Source organism: Typopeltis vanoorti, chromosome 23 (assembly GCF_054136105.1).
Source record: "Typopeltis vanoorti isolate ZY-2024b chromosome 23, IOZ_Tvanoo_1.0, whole genome shotgun sequence".
Lineage (NCBI taxonomy): Eukaryota > Metazoa > Arthropoda > Arachnida > Uropygi > Thelyphonidae > Typopeltis > Typopeltis vanoorti.
The window spans coordinates 24,607,163-24,630,872 of record NC_143571.1 but is presented as its reverse complement, the minus strand read 5'-3'; the positions used below and the strand labels follow the sequence as shown (position 1 = coordinate 24,630,872).

Here is a 23,710-nt window from a genome sequence, read left to right as displayed (position 1 = left end):
CTGCTGAAGCTTTGATAGCTTGAGCAAAAGTTCGTCTTAAATAGTAAGCCTTGAAAGTAGAGATAACGCTTTGATTCATCGGCTGCAGAATTGATGTTGTGTTTGGAGGGAAAAAATGAATATTGACATTTTCATCTAAGTCAGTCAATAGAGTTGGATGGCCTGGCTCATTGTCTAATAAAAGCAAAATTTTGAAAGGAATATCATTCTTTTTACAATAGATTTTAACTTCAGGGCAAAAACAAGTTTTAAACCAGTCTTCAAAAATTGAACGAGTCACCCACGTTTTTTATTCGAACGCCAATGAACAGGTAAATTGTTCTTTGTAAAGCCCTTAAGAGCTCTTGGGTTTTCCGCTCTGTACGCTAACAGTGGCTTCAATTTTAAATCACCTGATGCATTACCTCCTAGTAAAAGTGTCAATCGGTCTTTTGACACTTTATACCCAGCTTGTGTTTTTTCCTTCTCTGCTAGAAATGTGCATGATGACATTCTTTTCCAGAACAAGCCAGTCTCGCCAGCGTTAAAAATTTGATCATCTGTGTAGCCTTCCTTCTCAATAAGCTCCTTCACAATTCATTGGGAAATAATTCTGCAGATTTAGTGTCAGCACTTGTGCTTTCACCTTGGATTCTTACATTATGGAGTCCCATATGCTTTTTGAAATTGTAGAACCACCCGCGACTTGCTATAAACGTTTCACTGGTTGTACCTCCTCATTTTCGCTTTCATTTTCTTTTATTTTGTCATATAGACTTGTTGCTTTTGCCTGAATTATCATTTGACTCAAAGGAATCCTTTGAGTCAAATGATAATCCAGGCAAATTACAATCTTCAATCCAGATCATTAGAAAGCGTTCCATATTTTCCATTGTAGAAGATTGATTTCTCGTGATCACTTTTGACATATAAGAAGCGGTGCTCATTCCATGTTGTTTAATCTTTTCTTTGCTCTGAATAATTGTTTGTACAGATGACTTATTCATTGAATTATCACGTGCTATTTTAGCAAACGAAGCGCCATTGTCGTGACATTTTATAATTTCAAGTTTCTTCTCTAATGTCAACCACTTGCGTTTTTTTTTGGTACTCCAACAGTGTCTTCTTTGTTTTGTCTCTTTTCACTCATACTTAATTAATAAAAAAATATTAAATACTAATATTAACATAAATAATAAAATGCCGCGGGGAAAGAACGTGTCTACGTGAGAACCAATCGAGTAACTACTGCATAAACGTGGCTCCTGACTGTTAGTGTAATAATAATAAGTGTAATAATAAAAACCGCGTTAGACCAAAACCGCACTATACAAGGTATTCCTGTAGTTTGTTTAAAACCGCCATCTTTCCTAGACTGAATTGTAAGATCCGGGAACTCTTCATTATGCCTCTGTGATATATACGGTATTCTAATTGGCTCTATTGGTGCTCCCACTCTTTCAGCGAAAGTTCTAAAAGGACAACAGATGTGTTAACGTGGTGTTCAGAATTTTCACATTTCTAACAGGGTTTGAGACACTGATTAGTGATACATCCGACCTGCATGCCGTTGAAACATTTATTTTATTATTATTAGGTGACACCTCCAGGGAGTCCAAAGACTCATCGAGGGATCAAAGATTCATATTTGGGGCAGTTACCACCCAAGTGATCATATGAATATGAACCACAATGCAATATTTCTTGTGAATATAAATCATATTTTTTGTTTACATGAACATATAAATTCAAATAAAATAGACATTTACAATGAAACATACTGTATTTATTATTTTGATAAGGGGGGTACTTGGTAATAATGAAAATTTAAGAAGGGCATGCAGATATCTGAAGTTTGAGAAACACTGCTCTACACGATCCCGATATGGATTTGTCGTTAGCTAATAATTTGTTACAGTCTTTAGTTGGTTTTATTTTAGATATAAGAAATAGTTTTGCTGCTTTAAATGAAGAAGCGAATTTATTAACAGATGAGACAAAATTTAAAGATGAGAAGGAGAGAGTGAAAAAACGAAAAAAATGTGTTACGAAATTTCCCAATCTAATGATGAGATTAGTCGTATATTACATGAAAAAGAAAATTTCATTGTTGATACTTTTAATGTCTTTGCGATAAGCTAATTTTGAAAATTAATGAAAGAGCAAAAAACTATTTACACAGATATGTTTGCCATTTTTTTGAAGAAAGATATAGCTGAAGATAAGTACAAGACCTAGTATTAACAAAATTTTACAATCTTATGGGGCTGATATTGACTCAGAAAAAATTATTGGTGAAGTTAAGCAATTTTTAATAATGATAAAGGAAGAAAATTTTTCGAATAAAATATGTACAAATTTATAAACGAACGGGTTAAGGTCTACTTTTCCAAACGTAGATACAATTCTAAAAATATTTTTGACGATGTCTATTTCAAATGCAAGTACTGAATGCTCATTTTCAGTGTTGAAAAGAATAAAAAATTATTTAAGAAGCAACTTGCACCAAAATAAAACAAGTGACCTGTCGTTATTATGCATTGAATCAGATGTAATGGACCAGATTAATTATGATGACATTTTAGATGTATTTGCTAAAACCAAAGCCAGAAAAAAAAAATTGATTTATTTTTATACTTTTTTTTTAAAATGCAAATATATGTATACCAATGTTGTGTTGTTTTTATTTTATTAAAATGAGTTATGGAAATGTTGACTTTTATTTTCAATAAACTAAAAAAAAATGCGTATGAATTTGATTAACTGAAATAGATTGTTCTTTTGAGTCCTCGTAATGATGTTGCTCCTAGGGCCTCCAAATGTATAAATGCAGCCCTAGAAACAGGTCTGTGTTTCTGCAGTAAAATCTTGATATTCTGGCAAAACCCACGACAGTTCAACTGTAAAAAATTGCAAAACTTTTAGTATTGTTTTGGCTTTGTAGTAGACTTCTCTCATTTGCAGGAGGGTGGGGGTTTACATTTATCAACTGATTTTGAGTATTGGCAGCCAACGTCCATCTCTTTCTCTGGTCAAATATTCAATACATCTCATGTGTCAGGGTCAGTTGGCAAGTTTAATTTACTTTCAGCAGATACTGAAGTATCCATATTTTCTGTAAGGATGTCTGGTGGTTTATCTTTAAGTGATATCATTGCTGTAATTATTTGACAAGTAGGTTCTCATCAAATGAAACCATTTTTGGAGCTGTTTCTGGATTGAGACTCGTGATTAATGAACTCAACTGAAAGACATATGCCATCATAAAGTTCAGGTATGGTGAAATGATCAGATAGTGGAATAGACATAACATGTTTGAGATGATGTTGACATTTTCTTAGTTGCTTGGCATAAAAGGATCTTAGAACAGGAGCAGTGGTAGCTAACTTCCTTTTTGTATCCTGACATGACATATTTTGTACTGTTTTAATTTTTTGTCTTTCTTTTTCACCTTTTCATCCCAAAATGCACATGAGTAAGCTGGATGATCTCCCTGATAATTGACACATTTAGCTTTCTTTGCAGAGCAAGATTTGTTATCATGCTCTTTACTACCACATCGGGCACAGGTGGTAGAGCCACAACAGGTAGTTTGAGACTGCCTGTGTTTCTGAGATTTAAAGCATCTTAGTGGATTAGTGATGTACAGTTTAACAGGACAGTTGCAATCCCTGCTTTTATAGATGTTAGAGGCTTTGGTGTATTAAAAGTAAGGATGATGTTCCTGGTTGGAACCAGGTGACCATCTCTACATATCAGGATGCACCTTACATCTGTCTCTCTCCCTGATCTTTAAGCTCTAAACAAGAACATCATCATCAAACACATCAGGGAAATTCATTCTGATATCACTCCTCTACAAGAATTGAGTGTTTTATGAGGCTTATTACCATGATTGGTATTCCATCTATTGATGTTGCTCCCAGTAGTTTCTCAGAATGTTGATGACATGATATTTCAACAAGGATATCAGAAGAACGTAGTTTCTTCACAGTTTTGGGAGATCCTGCCAGTCTTTCTAAACTCTTTTGAATAAAGAAGGCTTTTCTTCAGTTGCGTGGATGATCAGAAACAATGGTAGATTTATACCGGTATCACATCTTTTGTTTCTTACTTCTGTTACCAAATGCATTATCTAATGTGTCAGTACTTGGTTGAAACTTTGTTTGCGCTCCTGAAGCATTTGAGTATAAAGAATTCATGCTAAAGAGATTTTTGGTTTGGCACCAGAGCTTCCCCCCCCCCCGCCACACACACACACCTACCCACCATGGAGCCACACATGAATGCCCACTGACCAGTATGCAATGACTGCACTTGAGAGTGGAATGCAAGGGCCACCCTGGATGCTATACCAGCACCACAGCAAGTTTTGGGTCCCACCTTACCCATCTGATCATAGCCAGGCCATCCAGGAACACCCATCTTGCTGAAATAGAGGCGGCCAAAGTAGTGCAAGACTACTAAGATTCCACCTTTCCGGATATCCATGGGTTGCGAAGAAAGGATAGTAAAAAAGACTCAGAAGTAGGGCGAAGAATATGGAAAGAAAAGCAGAAAAAAAGAGAATGAATGAAAATAGCAGTACACTGGGATGTCTCCTCCACCACAAACAGGTGCCTCAAGGGGATGAAGAGAGGCAGTGATTCACTATATGACAAAATTCGCTTTATGATGGTGGTGGTGGTCTGGAATCTAACATGCCATATAACCAGGAAATGCGTGTATGTTTAAAAGGAAGTGTGTTATGCACACTTGTGGGATAGCGAGCAACAATGTGAAGTCAACAACCTCACACAGACGTAGACTAGTCATGAAGATCCTTCACATACAAACTTTGTTCTTATGCTTGGGTAAAAGATTAAAACAAAAATATAATTTGTTCTTCTCAAGTTCCAAGGCGAACTTTATCTTGTGATGGAAAGAGTTAATCTTGGTTAGAAAATCAAAAAGATCTTTTTCTGTGTTTTTCCATACAATAAAGATGTCATCCACGTACCTCCACCACACTTTGGGTTTAGGGTCTAATTGAGAAAGAATGTCATTTTCCAGTTTCTCCATAAAAAGATCTGCACATGACGGAAAAGAGAAGTAATATCTTGAGGAAAAAAGGTTGCTCAAAATACTGATTACTTCTTCTACTGGAACATTAGTAAATAAGGATATTACATCCAGGCTTGCAAGAATGTCTGTTTCAGAGATCGAGATATTCTTCAATTTATCAACGAAATGTTGTGAATTTTTTATGTAGGTATCCGAATTATGGATATGTGCCTTTAGGAGAATGGTGAGGTGTTTTGATAATAAGTATGTGGAAGAATTAATTCCATCCACTATAGGGCGTAGAGGTATTCCATTTTTGTGCACTTTGGGAAAGCCATATAGTTGCGGCATTAGTGGATGTAACGACTTTAATCTTCGTTTTAGGTCTGTTGGCAAGCTGTCCATATTACGTAACAAGCTGTTTGTTTCATTGTGATTTTTTCCTGTAGGGTCTGAATTTAATACACAATAGGTAGACGTGTCAGAGATTAAGTCCGTGGTCTTTTTCATATAATCTCTGGTGTTTAAGACAACTGTATAGTTACTTTTATCTGAGAAAGTGTTGAGAATGAGAGAATGATGCTGCTTTTCAGTCTGAGATCATTTGCTATGGGTTCAGGTAATGACGAAACTGCCTTTTCTATGTTACATATGATGTCCACTTTAGGAATGTGGTCTGGGGAAATAGCAAAATTGAACCTTTTCTTTAGTATACTAACTTCTGGTTTTGATAAAACGTAAGTTAGTATACTAAAATGGTCAGAGAAGTTAAAGATTACTTTGTTATCTGTAAGATTAGGTCTTGACTTATAACTGTTTTAATAAAGAGCATTGAATTTTTCAATTTAATTTTTTTGCTGATAGAAAAGTAGTTAGTATACTAAAGAAAGGGTTCAATTTTGCTATTGCCTCAAACCACATTCCTTAAGTGAACATCATATATAACAGAAAAGGCAGTTTTTCGTCACTAATGGAACCCATAGCAAATGATCTCAGACTGAAAAGAGCCATCATTCTCTCATCTTCAAGAGCTCCAAACCAAAATATCATGCTTTTAGAAAAACGAGCATATCTACATAAAAAATTCACAACATGTCATTGATAAATTGAAGACCATCTCAATCTCCAAAACAGATATTCTTGCAAGACAGGATGTAATATCCTTATTTACTAATGTTCCAGTAGAAGAAGAAATCAGGAATTTGAGCAACCTTTTCCCTAGATATTGCTTCTCTTTTCCATCATTGCCTAAAATCTAATTTTTTCTTATGGAATGGAACGATTCCATAAGAAAAATTTTATGAACAATTAACAGGCCTCACAATGGGCAGCCCTCTTTCCCCCCACTGTGCAGATCTTTTTATGGAGAAACTGGAAAACGAGATTCTGTCTCAATTAGACCCTAAACCCACAGTGTAGTGGAGGTGCATGGATGACATCTTTATTGTATGGAAAAACACAGAAAAAAGATCTTTTTGATTTTCTAACCAAGATTAACTCCTTCCATCACAAAATAAAGTTCACCTTGGAACTTGAGAAGGACAAACAATTGCTATTCCAGGATACCTTAATTAAAAAACAAATGGATGGACATATCAGCCTTACAGGCTATCGCAAACCAATCAAAAATATAATTTCTAGTCTATTATAATTTAAGTGATCAGAGAAGTGGACAAATTAGCTCAAAGGATCACTTGAATGTAGAAGCAGAATGACAAGCAGGAATAAGGGAGTTATTGGCTCCTCCTCCACCATGACAATGCTCCCTCCCACAGTGTCTTAAGAATGAGCGAGTTTTGGCAGCCAACAGCATGGTGGCCATCAAGTACATACCACATCTTTGATGTGCTTCAACAAAAAGACTACCAGGAAGAGTTTGCAGAATGGCAAAAGTAGTGGGATTGATGCATGAACTTGAAAGGGGACTACTTTGAAGGGATTGAGTCCAAATTTAAATTGGGTAAGTTAAAGATTTTATTAGCCTAGTTCAGTTTCTTTTTGATAGCACCTCTTATAATAAGATACATGCACACAGGCACAACAACCCAAACAAGCCCAATTTATAGTCCTAAATGTCCTCACTAAGGATATTTAGGACTATCTCAGTTGACATGCTTCATCGTAATTACTTAGTGTAGTGCCTGCATGCATCTTATATTTTGTTCCCTGACAATAGCAATTTGACTTTGCTGAAATATTGGAAGCATTAATTAAATTTATTTTAGTTAATATTAGTCTACATTGTAATTTGCTTAAAAAATATTTCAATACATGGTGAAGCAATATACAATTAGTAAATACAATTAGGTGCAAGGACATGATTTTTTGGGTAGGGAGTGGTAAATGAGAGGAACTGGATTGCCAGAAGTAATACTTTATCAGTGAATAAGTTCAGGGAAAGGTATGATATGAATTGAGTCAATAATGATTAATGTACACATCCACAATTAATCTTGGACTTCATGGAGGTGCCTGTGTAATAACAGTCCAGTCATTGATAAGATCGCATCCAAACTACTTTGCTCAGATATGGTTGCTGGGTTTTGTGAAGATGGAGTACTTCAAAAAGATCCAGTAGAGGTTAACTAAGATGGTATTTAGCTTGTGGAATTGTGCATACAGGATGGATTGAAGAAATGTGGTCTTCAAAGTTTAAGAAACAGATGAATGAGAGAAGGTATGATATATAAGTTAGTAAGGATATAGTACAGATACAAATGAGATTTTGCATTTCATCTCAAATGGAGTGAGAATCCAAGATCATTTCTGAAAACGAGAAGGGATGTGAATAGAAAGTATGTGAGGTCAGATTCCTCTAATGGCAGGTGGTGTGTACATCAATAGGCTATCATTCATTACTGCAAGTGCATACTCAGTAAATATGTTCAAGGAAAAATATGAGTGGTATCTTGGCACTGAGTAAAAGATTGGATCCTTCCTCAGCAAGTCTATAGAGTTCTTAGAAGAGCACATATCATAAATAATAATTTATTGCCTGGTCTTCATAAATAGATAAATGATTTTTTTTCCTTTACTTTGCTAAAAGATCTGATAGATTGGCTAAAAAAAAGGATAACTGCAAAGGAAGAGTATACCCAGTGGTGAGCAATAAGGGGCTTGCGCAAACCCTTTGTTAAATTTTTCTCAAATTTGCGAGCCCCTTGTTCTTCTTGTTATTAAACAAACAAATCTTGTAGATCAAGAAAATATCACCGCGGAATGTATACATGCTACTATAATTGCTACTTTAAATTCATATGGATTTTCTGGTAACTATTTAAAAAAATGATCTCATTGCATTTTGTTCTGATGGAGCTAGTGTAATGTTAGGAAACAAATCAGGTGTTGCAATCAAACTTCTACAAAGATTTCCCAACATTGTGATTTCACATTGCATAGCTCATCGTTTACAATTAGCATTAGACGATTCGATAAAAAAACATTAAAGAAATAAATCATTTAGAAATAATTACGGATAAATTATATGCTTTTTATCATTAATCACCAAAAAATCAGCGAGAATTAAATACGATTGCAAAAGACCTTGGTATCGAAATTTTAAAGATCGGCTGTGTGTTTGGACTACGATGGGCAGCTTGCAGTTTACGAACGGCTCTTGCTGTGGGGAGAAATTACCCAGCTTTATGCAAGAAATTTGCATAGAACAATAAATATAAGGGCTTTTTTAAACCGACTTCTCAATTTGGAATTTTCACAAGATCTAGCATTAATGATTATTATCCTACAGGAATTATCATATCTATCAGAAGTCTACAAAGCCGCAATATAAGTATTATAAGAGCTAAGTTAGCCCTTATTTTTTTTTTATTTTTTATTTTTTTCTCGACGATGGGAGCCCTTTGTTAAATTTTCCGTAGCTCACCACTGAGTATACCAAAATTGCACAAAAGATACAAAAATGCTGAAAAATAGTTGAATTAGTCCATTCAACTCATTATACAGTAAAAGTGTGAAGACCTAAGAAAATCTGTCTCTCTAGTTGGTTATAGTGCAAGGTTTTCTAAAATAGTGAAATTGTCTTAAAAACAATGTCACTGTTACAGGGCTCTTCAATTGCAACTTTTGCTAGTTTTAATAGTGAACTAAAAAAAGGTATTTGAAATGATGTACATGTTAACAACTTTGACATGCATATATACATATTTTATATGCATAATCGTAAACCTCTTTATCTGAAAATCACAATCACACAGAAACTGAACTTGACAGACTAGTGCAAGTTTCACACTATCATTAAGTAAAACTATGAACTTAACAAATTAATACAGATAGAGGGTATTATGAATCTATCTTTATTGTATTGAATTCTTTTAAAAATCGAGATGAAGGAGGAAGAATTCATCATAAAATATATATATTTTTTTTTTTTATGAATTACCAGAAAACATTGATCGATTCAGCCAGAGAGGCATGTGGTGAGGTTGTCTGCAAGCATAGAAAAATCAGAACTCCATGGTGGACACAGAAAGTTAAAGAGGCAGTGAAGGAAAAGAAGAAAGTATATCAAAAGTTCCTGCCAAATAAGTCAGCTTGTGCTCTTAGATAACACAGAGACAAATGTAAGAAAACTAAACAAACCATGAGAGGACTCTGGTAAGAACATAGAAAATAAATATCAAGAAGGTAGCAAGATATTCTGGAAGTTGTTGAAGAAGCTCAGAAATGGACGAAAGAGTGCTGTAAAAGGAATTAGAAAAGATAAAGGTGACATAAAAACTGGAGAAAGGGATATCCTTGAAGTATGGTGTAATTACTTTGAAAAATTGCTAAATGAAACAAGCAGTGATAACAGCACAGATGTAAAAAAAAAAAAAAAAACACTCAACACACATGCAATCAGGAATATATACTTGAAGTAGAAAAAGCCATCAAAAGCCTGAAATGTTGAAAGGCAGCTGGAGTAGATGATATTGGACCAGAAATGCTCAAGTATGGAGGTATAAAAGTCTCACAGTGGCTGCACTGCATAGTTCAGAAGGCCTGGACAGAGGGACGAATTCCAGATGATTGGAGTAGAGATCTCATAGTACCCATATATAAAAAGGGAAATAAAACTGAATGTGAGAATTACAGAGGTATTTCATTACTGAGTATTCCTGGTAAGATTATTCCTGGTAAGGTATTCCTGGCAAGTATACTTGAGAAACGACTGAGAAGGATTGTGGAAGAGAAGCATGGTGAAGAACAAGCTGGATTTAAGCCAAGTAGAGGATGTCAAGATCAGAATTTCACTTTACGACAGATAGTTGAGAAATCATGAGTATATAACAAAGATCTGTATTTGAGTTTTGTAGATCTGGAAAAGGCATACAACAAGGTGCCAAGAGAAAAGACATTTAAAATGCTACAGTTGTATGGTGTCAATGGGGCATTATATAAAGAAATACTTAGTCTTTATTTGAGTTGTAAGTCAGCAATTAGAATTGAAAGATGTACAGGAAAATAGTTTATGTTAAACCTGATGACCGACAAGGATGTACATTATCCCCTCTGTTATTTATTATCTATATGGATCACATTAATGAAGGAAAGTGGTATTAAACCTGATATCAAATTTGGAGATGTTAATCTCAGCTCTTTATGTGGATGATGTGATACTTATAATAAATCTAGTATGTCTGCAAGATTCACTGACTAAACTGAATGACTGTTGTAATAGATTTGGTATGAGGGTCAGCATTAAAAAGACAAAGACAATGGTAATAGCCAAAAGCATTGAAAATATCAACTGCATTGTGAATGGTGAACCCATAGAACAAGTAAAGCATTTCAGCTATTTAGGCACTATTTTTAGTGAAGATAGTAAATTGAATATGGAAATAGACAACAGAATCAACAAACCCGGTATTGTAGGAAGTCAAATGAATAAATTTATATGGAATAAGAGAGAAATTAGTCAAAACACTAAATTAGCTGTATACAACACAGTGAGTGTTCAAGGCAATTTAACTTATGGATCTGAGAGCTGGGTTAGAAATAAAAAAATTGACCAAAGACTGCAGATATGAGAGTCATGAGAAAGATTAGGGGCATGAAACATATGGCATCAGTGGCAATATCATATTAAAAACGAGGATATTAGGAAAGAACTTAACTTTGCTAGCATCCAGGAATGTGTTAACAGAGCTAATCTCTGGATTTGGTCACTTAAACAGAATGGGAGAGTAAAGATTAGCAAAACAAGTGTTCTCTGCCAGGCTGGCAAGAAAAAGACACAGAGGAAGACCAAGATATAGGTGATGTGATACAGTAAAAAGTGCTGCCTTAGAAGACAGAAATATAAGATCTGATAATGCTGGAGTCTTTACAAGTAACAGATTGATTTGGAGGAAAATTGTGGATAGGAAATTTGCGATGATGTAAGTTTTTCATGTAGTACTATCATATCCTGTACATCCCTTGATGGTATATGTCAGGAATTTGATGATGTATCATGTTTAATTTTAATGTCTTTATTTGTAAAATTTTCAGCTAGGTTTCACAATCATTGTCAATACAATTATAGGAATTGTATTGACACACACACACAATTTAATTGAAAGCATGTGATATTATGTGAACTATAGGCTACAGAAGAATAGCTCTATCTGCATTAAAAGATATTCAAAATAAATTACAATAAAATAATTTAATTACTAAATTTTTTGTAAATATAAGCAAAAAATTAATTACAATTTAAGGAACACATGAATGGTGAATATTAGTCAGTATAACTTTCCGAAATTGAGACAGTTTAAGACAATTGCATTTGTTCAGATTTGGGTTGTGGATGTGTGCTTCACAGCTTTCTTCATAGTCTTTCCAGAAGAAATAACTTTTGTGTAACATATTGGTTTTCTTTCATTATCATTATTTTTTGTGTGTTTTATAGATAATCTTCATTATCTACAAAACACAGAATTCTACTGAATTCTGTGTTTTGTAGATAATGCATGGCTTGCTAAACCTCATTTGTTGGGTTCTTTAAATGAAATGTATTCCTAATGTTCTTCAAGGCAAATTTGTGTAGAATGATCAGAAGCAAGGGACTCCGAAAACTCCAGGATAAGAAAGAGGAGGATATTTGTCTTTAGGTGAGATAAGGTAGTTAATAAGTTTGCAAACTGGATGGAAAGTGACTTGTAAGTTCTTCTTAAAGTTATTCCTATGCAGTTATTCTTGGGATGAAGAAACAGCAAAAAATTCATGCTTTTGCTCCAAGACTATATGGTGTTCCTAAATTGCATAAAGAAAATGCGCTGTTAAGACTTATTGTGAACTGCATAGGATGTCCATAACGTCTCAAAACACTTATCTAATTTTCTTTCTGCATTTACTGGAAATTCTGTTTCCTTAATAAAAAACCATTTCATCCATTGATGTAGTGTCAATCTTTACAAATATCCCTCTGACAGATATGAATGAATTGCTTCATAAAGACTTTCCTCCTGATATTATAAAATTATTTGACTGTCATTAATTAGGATACTTTAGATGCCAGAACAAACTATATAAATCAATACAAGGAACAGCTATGGAGTCTCCCTTTTCTCCAACTCTAGCTAATTACTTTTATGAAACATTTTGAACAACATATTCTGGACGTTTTTTCACCTAAACCATTAGTTTGGTACAGATACGTTGATGATGTATTTGTTGTATATAACTCCTCCTTGTCCGATCTTCATGAATTTCTTGAAAATATTAATTCCATAAGCCCAAGAATCAAATTTACCCTGGAACTAGAAGATAACAATTGTCTTTTCTGGCTGTTCTCATTCTACATCAAACAAATGGTAGTAATAGAGTATAGAAAAACCAACTCATACTGATAAATACATTGATTCTAACTGACATCATCATCACCCTTGACAGAAATATGGTATAATCAAATCTTTAGTCAACAGAGCTCATAAAATATGCTCTACAGATTCCCTTTTAAACAAAGAATTGTTTATTAGCAGAACTCCCTTTATCACTAACGGTTATAATGCAAAAAAAATACCAAAAAAATAATCAATAATTATGGCCATTGTTCTAAACTGCCTCAAGAAGAAATTACCATAATTTGTATTTCACATGTTAAAGGACTTTCAGAAAAATAGCAAGATTACTTTGACAGATTAACTTACAAGTAGCTTTACATTCAGTTCACAAACTTAATACCCTCCTTATCTCACCTAAAGACAAATATCCTCCTCTTTCTTTTCCTGGAGTTTACAGAATCTCCTGCTCTTCTGGCTTATGTTATTATGGACAAACTGGTCATTCTGCACAAAATTCATCTTGAAGAATATCAAGAATACATTATCATCATTATCTGAGACCTCCAGGGTGTCAAGGACTCATTGAGGGAGGCTATAAATCACCCAAACCAGTTATCATAACCATCCCTTAAATTCACACTAGATGCACTCACTACCCCTAAGGGCAAATTATTCAACTCGCTTACTGCTCTCTGGGAATAAAACCTAGCTCTCATCTCTTTCTTGACTGCAAATATATTTAACTTCCATAGATGCCCCTCATGTTCTCTCCTTACTTCATATAACAAAAAATTTCATCAGTTTATACTAGTTATCTGTTTATTTATTTTTTTCTCATTTATCGATTCACTCTCTGTTTCATCCATCAAATTTCTTAATCAAATAAAAAGATCTCACTTGGTATTATACTTGAAAGTATTTGCTTCTAGCAAACAAGTTTCAATAAAAACATCTTTTCTTCATTCGCTGAAGTAGGCATGAATATAATTCTTTAAACAATAGGGGTTCATTTAATTGAGCAGTTCCAAGAAAAGAGCTTTATTGCAGATTCATTACTTGGTCCTCTTGTTTAATTTGTATATCAGTGATATAGAAAATGATTTGACAGGAAATATTCAGTTGTTTATTATTATTATTACCCAAGACCCCATGGAGTCAAAGACTCAACTGGGAGGTACTTTTATCACAAACACAGCACATCATACTGTGCTTTAAACACATCAAATTCTCTGTAGACGCCACACTCTCAGGCAAGGCATTCCAATCATTTACAACTCTGCATGAAAAAAACCTGCTTCTCACTCCCCTACTCACACCCTCTTTATACAGTTTCCAGGGATGACCTCTGGTTCTCCCCTGATCTCCCACTATTTTCTGCAAAACCTCTCCAGCACCGATCCTATAACAAACCTCTTACTAACATGTAGGTCTCTACCATATCTCCCTTCTTCCTCCTGTCCACCAGATTCTGCAAGCCGCATCTTCTCAATCTTTCCTCATACTCAACATTCCAGAGGTTAGAAACTACCTTAATTAGTCGCCTCTGGACCCTTTCCAATTGTCCTTCTGAAAACCAGGTGACCAAATCTGTGCACAATAGTCCATGCGTGGCCTAATCAAATCCTTATACAATGGAACAAGAATCTTCTTACTTCTACAAGTCAGTGTCTTCTGCATCATTCCCAGAAGCCTTTGCGTTGTCTTCACAATTTTGACTATGTGTACCCTAAATTTCAGATTCTTATCCACTACCATTCCCAGATCTCTTATTTCCTCCACCTCCAACAATATATCCTCACCAAGCATAAATTCTGCATCCCATCTTTGTTTTCCAAATTTTAAAACCTTACATTTTGCAACTTTGAACTCACATCTCCATTCCCATGCCCAATCACTCAATTTATTCAAGTCTTCTTGTAAGGCTACAACATCTTCTGTACTCTTCATAGTTGGTCACAGCTTTGCATCATCGGCAAACAACTGAATATCTCCATCCAAATCTTTGCCAATATCATTAATATACAAGTAAAACAGTAATGGCCCTAAAACAGACCTCTGAGGCACACCACTAGTAACTTTCCTTTTCCTGGATATCGCTCTCCCATACACAACTTGTTGATACCTATCAGTTAGCCAGTCTCCAATCCTATGCACCAATCTAATGTCCAACCCCCATCTGCTCTAGTTTGACTGTCAACTATCATGAGGTACTCTATCAAAAGCCTTTGCGAAATCCTAGTATATTACTGTGTATCCCTCTCCTCTGTCCAAGGAAGCAGTCACTTTATTGTAATAAGTAAGAATTACTAAAACATGACTTCCCTTTAGCAAATCCATGCTGTCCATCAAAGATAACACCATTTTGTCAACCCAATTCTGGATCCTAGTTCTGACAAGCTTCTCCAACAACTTAACTACAACACCTAAGTCCTACAGCCTTATTTACATCTAGTTTGCTCAACTCCCCATACACCTCTTGCTCACTTACAGTCAGTCTCTCCTCCCCATTATCAACTGCTCTCAATCTCTCCAAGTCACATTCACAAGATTGAAAGATCTTTATGAAATGCTCATTAAGTATCTCCACCACACCTTCTGCAACAGCTGTCTTTATACCATTTTCTCCAATCAATGTCATCCTTCCATAATCATTCTTTCTTTTGCTGACTACATATCGAAAGAACTCCTTAGGATTCTTTTTGGCTTCATTAGCTAACTGCTGTTCATACCTCACTTTAACTACCCTCACCAACCAAGTAACCTGCTTCCTGGTCTTTGTAGTCCTCATGGAATTAGGATTGCATCTACCAGATAGTTTTTGAAAATCCTCCAAGCTGCACTGATTTCTTTTCCAGCTAACTCCTCATTCCATGCTACACCTGCAAGCTGTCTCCTGAGTTCTTCATAATCACTTCCCTTGCAGTTCCACATATACCATTTTCTTGCAGAGGTCCTCACATTGCTGGCAACCACCAGGTAATCACATCATGGGCACTCTCACCAATTGGTGGGTGATTTGACACCTCATTTATAATTACATCCTCTGATGAGATGACCAAATCCAAGGCCCTCAAACCTCGTGTGCCCTCTGTTACATATTACCTGAAGTAGTTATCAATCAAAAACTCAAGAAACTCATTTTCTTTACTTTCAGTTACTATCTCATCATTCCAGTCTACCTATATTGCCATAATTAAAATCACCCATAATGATCACTCTTTTCTTATTTGCTTGGCTAATTTGATTATACATTTCATAGTCGCTGCCATCCACATTACCTGATCTATAACAACATCCAACCAAGTATTTCACTCCAATCACCTCTATCTCGCACCATACTGCCACAAAACCACTGGCACTATTTCCCTCTTGCATCTCTACTTTGTATGGACATAACTCTTTCTCTATCATCAATAGCAGCCCCCCCCCTCCCTTTTTACTCCTTCTATCCTCATGAAACACATCATACCCTTCCATCTCTATTCCTGTCAGGATGTCATCCTCATCTAACCATGTCTCACTTATTCCAACAATTTTTGGGTGAATAGATTCAATTAGTGTAACCTTTTCATCCCTTGTTTCCTACACTTCTAGCATTTATATACAAACACAACAGCTCATTCCTGGATCTACAGCTAGTTCCACAGATGCCACTCATTCGATGTGATCTCTCCATGCTTGACTGGGGCCATTTCCCTTTCTGCTTATTCATTTTAGAACCCTCTTTAATTCCAACTGTTTCCTCTTGATCCCAGGTCATCCCATTCCTTTCCTGTCTACATATACTCTTGCATCCTCTTGGAGCATCTACGTTTCTCATGCAGTGTACCCCTACCCTTGTCCAACCCTGAGCCTCCCCGTTTCCCTGTTCCTCTTGCACACCCATTCTCTCATTTTCCATACTCATGCCACTCACTTTCTCAATCATAACCACCTTTTCAATCTCTCCTGCTCTTCCACATCACTTCCCACTTGATCTGATTCGTTCTCAGTACTCACTTCTCTAGCTTCCAGCAGCAGTCTCTCCAAGCGACTCACACCATAACCACTCAACTGCAGTCCATCTCTCTGATATAGTTCACTTCATCCTTCAAACTCATTATTCCACACATTAACAAACTGTACTCCCCTCTCCTCACACATTTCAGCCAACACATATCATTCATAATCCTTGCTCTCCACCTCATCTCACCACAGTCATACCTAGGCAACACGCCTACTACACTTCCTGTCACACTATTCTCTTTTATAATAAATTTAGTTTAATCCTTTATCCAAGTGTGAGCAAACAAAGTTTGCGCCTGAAAGTATCTTCAGGACTGGGTTAAGGTGGTACACCAGGGCAACTCATTGCAAAGGTGGAGCAAGCTACCAACACTCCTATCTCAGTATCTCCTATAATGCAAAACACATCTCCTTGCGGATATGTCTAATGTTATGCATTAAGGGAAGCTCTTTATTCTCTTTTATCCATCTAAGCAGCTCCTGATATCCATTCTGACATGCTCTTTGCTCCTCTGTCAAGTCATTCATACCTATTAAAACCATCAACTCCTTTGCTCGCTCCCTCCTCATATCCAATGCCTCAATCACTCTGCTCATTTCACCGGCTGGAAAACATACCTTGTGCATCCTCTCATCCAGCACACTTTTAATAATGGAATCGCCATACGATGCCACTCGCTCGTCTTTTGTTAACTCCTTCTTACCTACTTGATTTGTTTTAATCATTTTCACCCAAATTTTCTTAATTTCACTCCACATCCATTTCATCTCTTGCCTCATCCAACCCAATTCACCTTTCAAATCTTGCGTCACATTCTCTCCATCATTCAATTTTTCTATTTTCGAGTTTTCGATCCCGGCTTTACACTTTCACTCTCATTAATCCTTTCAAGTTTCCGTACTTTTGGTACATGCATCCAACTTTCGCTATCATTCATTCTCTTGATTTTTCTCACTTTCGAACCTTGCATCACACTATTTCCAGTTTCATCCATTCTTTCGATTCTTCTAACTTTCGAACCTTTCCACATGCTATTTCCGGTTTCTTTCGTTATCAATTTCATTGCCTTCCACCACATTCACCTCGCTTTCGTCCTTTTTACCATCCATTGCAGTTTTCAAATCACTCGTTTTCTTTTTCAATGATTTTTTAACAATTTTTTGCCTTTCTTTCACACCATCCTTCTCTTTCGAACAAGCACTCATTCTTCCCACAACATTCTCACTACTAACACTTTCTGTCATCAAATTCATATTAACACTCATCAAATCCTCATTTAGCTCACACTTTTGCACACACCCTCTTTCCATCTGCCCTAAATGTCCACAAATCATCTATGTAATCAAAAGAATACCTTGCTCTTCCCAAAATGACTGAAGTCTAAGTTAAAGCTGCTGCAGCCATCTTTCCTCTGCCAGTTACTATTCTAAGGTCTAATAACAACGAATTTGTAATTAAGTTTAGGCAAAATATCCCACACACTAATAATACTAGTAGCACACTAGTATTTATAGCAGCTCTTACTCAAACAATCACTCATATACAAATAATTATTTCATGAATAACTTATCTGAATCCAGAGCTCTTCTTACACACAGCTGCTATGGTTGCCTCACAAGCACCCTCTCTCTGCTACATTTCACTTAATAATGCAGGTTACCTGCTTCAAGCTCTCTGAAAAGCAGTTTTTGATACGTTAAAGATACCAAGAATTTTATACTTGGTTTTAATCCTTTTCCAAAGTAAGCAAAACAAAGTTTTGCGCATGAAATATATTCACATCTGAGCTACTTGTATATAGAGGCTAATGACTTCATATCACTTGCCTTAGTATGTATCCCATAATGTACCCCCACGTGCAAAACTTTGTTTGGTTTACTTGGGAAAAGGATTAAAACCAAGTATAAAATTTCTTGGTATCTTTAACGTATTTTACACCCAAGGTAAAAAACTTTCTACATCTTTCTCTCATCTAGAGATGAGGTCAAGCGCTTTTTGTCTACTTGTATATGAGATATATATGACTTCTGCATTACTTCAACCTTGGCATCTCTCCTGGGTCTGGCTCCCACTGAAGAGACCTCAATAAAGATGAAACTGATCTGGGTAGTGGCCCTTCCCATGCTGCATTGCATTATACACGCCTGAAATGGGGGTGTGCTTTGCATTATGGGATACATACTAAGGCAAGTGATATATGAGATATATATGACTTCTGCATTACTTCAACCTTGGCATCTCTCCTGGGTCTGGCTCCCACTGAAGAGACCTCAATAAAGATGAAACTGATCTGGGTAGTGGATCTTCTCATGCAGCATTGCATTATACACGCCTGAAATGGGGGTGTGCTTTGCATTGTGGGATACATACTAAGGCAAGTGATATGAAGTCATTAGCCTCTATATACACGTAGCTCAAATATGAATATATTTTATGCGAAAAACTTTGTTTTGCCTACTTAGGAAAAGGATTAAAACCAAGTATAAAATTTCTTGGTATCTTTAATGTATTTTACACCCAAGGTAAAAAACTTTCTACAGCAATTTTTGATGTTTTGATAAATTGGGTTGAAACTATTGTTAGTTGTAGCATAAACAGAAGAGAAAGATGGAGAGTTGAAAGCCAAAGTGATATGTTTGATTCTTCTCTTGTACAGCCTTGACAAACTTCTTGGAGAATGGAGGTTTAGATAAGCCTTGATTTTCCAAGTGATGAGTGGAAAAGTGGAACTGGGAATTATTTCTATACAAGCAAGAATGATTTCAATGATACATTCAGTGTAGATGTTTTGATCAGAAGGCTGAAAATAATAATTTAACCGAGGAAATGTGAATATCATCCCACTTGGTCATATAATGCCAAAACAAAACACACGAATGAGAGCGGCTGTATAAATGTTGCTTCAAAAAAGAAATCAGCACTAGACTGTAGCCTGAATTGCTTAGATGACAAACAATATATGCGATATAGTTAAAATGTTCACAAGTGAAGAAAATATGAGTATTTGAAAAGTAGTTAGGATTATCTGGTATTCTATTACACAATGTGTGAAATCATTGAAATAGCAAACGTCTTGGCATCTCTTCCTCACTGGATCAGTGCAGTTGGAAAGGGAAAGCTCATTAAAGTCTTTAATATTAAAATTAGAAGGTAATTTTAATATTAATATTCAAGTCTTCACTAAAAAGAAAATTGGACCAGAGAAAATTAACATTTATAGAAAGGAAATCAAGAAGTTTATGATGGTTGATAACATTAGGAGAGAAAATAAATCTGACAAAATGAAACCAAGAAATTTTTAGCCATAAGAGTGGATACTCTCTGGCATAGTACAGTAGGAAACAAATTAATCCAAACACTCACATTTTAAAGAAAACATTAATTCTGTAAGAAAATAAGTACAAAAATTCAAGTCCAACTTTACTAATAATTTATGTGCTCCTCTGTTCCTAATAAGTTCATTAATTTGCTCAGGCATGAACTCTACCAATGTAGAACACATTTTTCTTATTTCTGCATCTTGAAACCATACTTTTATAATGGATTGTATTAAGTTATTCCTTTGTTTCACAATTTAAATTTTAAAGTATTTTTCACTATGGCCCACAAATTTTCTGTTGGGTTAATGTCAGGAGAGTTACCTAGCCACTGAATCAATTGGATTTTTTTTTGAAGTGTGGCACGGAGCAAGATCCTGTTGGAGGACGAGTTCTTTGTCTGGATCTGGATCTGTGAAACCACTCTTTTCTCCAATATTTTTATGTATTGGTCACTTTCATCATACCATCAACAGGCACAAATGATCCTGGACAGTCATGTGTAAACAACCCCAGAGCATTCTTTTAGCTGAGTGTTTAGGAGTTTGTTGAAGGTGAGCAGGAGAGGTCTTCTCAGCCGCTAATTTTCAAACATAGGGTACCCACTCTCCTTGGACAAAGAAATGGCTCTCATCTGAGAATATGATCTTCTTCCACTTCACAGAAGTTCAATCTATTTAAACTTTTGCACTGGAGCATCTTCTTCTGCAAAGCCTTCATCAACAGGTCTTTCTTTTTTGGTCCATGAGCAGTTCTCCTTGCTTCCAACAATCTTTGACAGACTATTATATCAGAAACATTAATCCCACTAGCTCTAAAGTCTCTATTTAAATCCAGCAGGCAATCTTGGATTTATTTTGCTTTTCCTAACTAGTAAATGATCTTGAGTAAGTGTTTTCCTTTTTCACCCACATTTTCCTTTTCTGTCAGGAGAAAAGATACCTATCTCTTTAAAGTCATATTTAAAGTCAAAAACAAATTGCCAAACCACTGGCAATTTGTTTTTGAGTCATGGATGTGTACTGAGCAAGAGTACATATTTTTGAATGATACAAAATTAATAAAACACTATGAATGTCACTTGTTTACACTTAAAAAAGCACAATACTATTAATAAACATCATATAAACAGTTAAAACATGCAGCACGTAACCAAAACAGTGAAGTAAATCCAAAACCAAGATTATTGTGAACTGAAACAATCAAACCAAACCAAAACCAAAAACTTCACAAAAATTCGGATTGTTTGGATTAATTTGTTTGCTACTGTATATTATTATCCTCATCATCATCAGAGACACCTTCAAAAAGTCAATGACTCATCAGTGTAAACTGATGAACAAATGCTCTTTAAGATGAAAAGAGTCAACAACTGTATAACTGAGAAAACTAAAATGAGTAGCAAAATTCTTAAAGTTGAAATTTAGTTTTCTGTAAGTAAAGGTGGTTGCATAAAAAATCTATTACTATATATGTCAAATTCTGCTCAATTTCAACTTCCACTTAAACAGCAACCCCATGAAAAGACAGCAAACCTCCCTCTGACCTAAACCTTCCACATTTATTTCACAGATGTATGCAGTCTTAATCTGGAAGGTTAAGCAACTTTAGTTGACTTTTCATAATTGAACTGAAATTGGATAGAAAATGGAATGTATAATAATGGATTTTTTTTTTTTTTTAAATAGCCATAAAACAAGGAAAATTTTATCCACTCTTCTGCAAAAACAAGTGGAGAAAACAGAACTTTAATATCAATTCCAATCTTAGAAAAGATAATGTGTTTAAATTCTGAATACCACATAAATAAACAATGGGATCAATAAAAAATATGTAATTACATATTTCGCATACATATAATGTGACATCATACATCAGGTAGAGTAAAGTATGTTTTTTTTTTGCGGGTTTCCACCAATATACAACAGTAGAATACAGGATGTATGATATTACATTACAAGTGTGTGAAATATGTAATTATCTATTTATTTTTTATTTTATTTTTAATCAATCCTACATACAGAGTTCTCAAAACCTATGACACAACACTGCCTCATGTGATAAAGTGTTTATAATTTGTTACAATCTTGAAGAGTTGGAGGTTGTATGTGATGGGGAAAATTATATGGGGAAGACTGTTTGGAATAAAGAAAGTGGATTAGAAATTGGTTTCGTGAGTCCTGAGCTGACCAATATATGGATACCAACTAGCAGCTGCTCGTGTTTGTATATATTTAGAGATATGTTTGTAAATGATATACACCTACCATAAAGATTTTCAAACATTTTAAATTCACACAGAAATATTTATGATAAACATTAATTTTATCTTGTTTTTCTTCTTGAAATACTGTACTTTAAATTATGAATTAAAAAAAAAAACATCATCGGTGTTTTAAGTCATATATATATATATATATATACCTTCAAACCAAAAGTCGTCTGCTTCTTTCTGTACATAAATAGGATCTCCTATTTCCAATTCCATTTCATCTTTATGACGAGGAACAAATTTATGTAGTGCTCTATGTGTAGCATCTTGAAGATGCAAGTTACTTGTTGAAGGGGCCGAACTTAAAGTACACGATGAAGAGCGAGACAGTGAACCTGAAAATCAGAGAGCCAAAATAATTTGCAATTCCATTATAACAGACAATTTTCATCTTTAGTTAACTAATGAAAATATGTACTCATATTTTTATGTACTGGTTAGAATTACATCATAAAAGTATGCTAGAATCATTTAATTGAAAAGAAACTTTCTAAAATCTCATTCATAACTGAAAAACAACTTATGAAATGAATTTATATGTCTGTGTGTGTGTATATAAACAGGAACACATAATTGCAAAAAATGTACTTGCCAAAAAACCTTCTCCATTTTTTAAATATGCACTAATAAGCTAGTAGGAGTTCCATAAAATGATTAGTGTCCTGTATTGTGGCTGGAAAAGATTTCTTTTGTATGAGAACTATTCAAACAAGGAAAAGTCATAAAATAAAATGGTCAGAAGGGAAAAGGAAATAAATATTCAGAAAAAACATTAATTTTTCATAAAATATTATTATTATTATTATTATTTGACACCTCCAGGGAGTCCAAAGACTCATCGAGGGAGAGTGTGCCAACAGCATCGAACGATTGGCCCCCTTCTAACTACTAACCGCGCTCAAATTTACTTAACTGAGCTATTAGTAGCAGAGGCTCTACCAATCGACCAACCTTTGCCGGCAAATAATTTATTACATTCATTTCTGTTACTAGATTAGCCCTTTATATGATGCATATTATTCTGTAAATAATATTAAAGTAGAAGATTTTGTTTAGAAGTGTATTTTTTTAAAATAAAAAATATTCTATTTTGTCTAGTCTACAGACAAGACAAGACAAAACAGAATATACTCACAGCACTGGCAAAATCTATTTGCCAAAGGAATTAGACATGAGTATTTGAGTCCTATATATATATGCATGTAAACTTCACTGGTTTATAAGGCAGTAAAATGGGGTTAAACAGAAAATTTAATTAAAATTTAATTTATATTAAAATTATGTCTAGACACAATTTTAAATCATTATTGTTATTGAACAGGCACCT

The 23,710-nt window shown here is 35.0% G+C and overlaps 1 protein-coding gene across 3 annotated transcripts in view; it reads right to left on the bottom strand.

The window, feature by feature from the left end:
* Nucleotides 1-23,710, bottom strand: part of LOC150093696 (JNK-interacting protein 1-like) — a 308,320-nt gene that overhangs the window by 97,142 nt on the left and 187,468 nt on the right. For all 3 annotated transcript variants that reach the window (XM_090412576.1, XM_090412575.1, XM_090412577.1), the window contains one exon: nt 22,536-22,718. In XM_090412576.1, the coding sequence (XP_090268702.1) occupies nt 22,536-22,718 (183 nt within the window). The remainder of the gene's footprint in view (nt 1-22,535; nt 22,719-23,710) is intronic.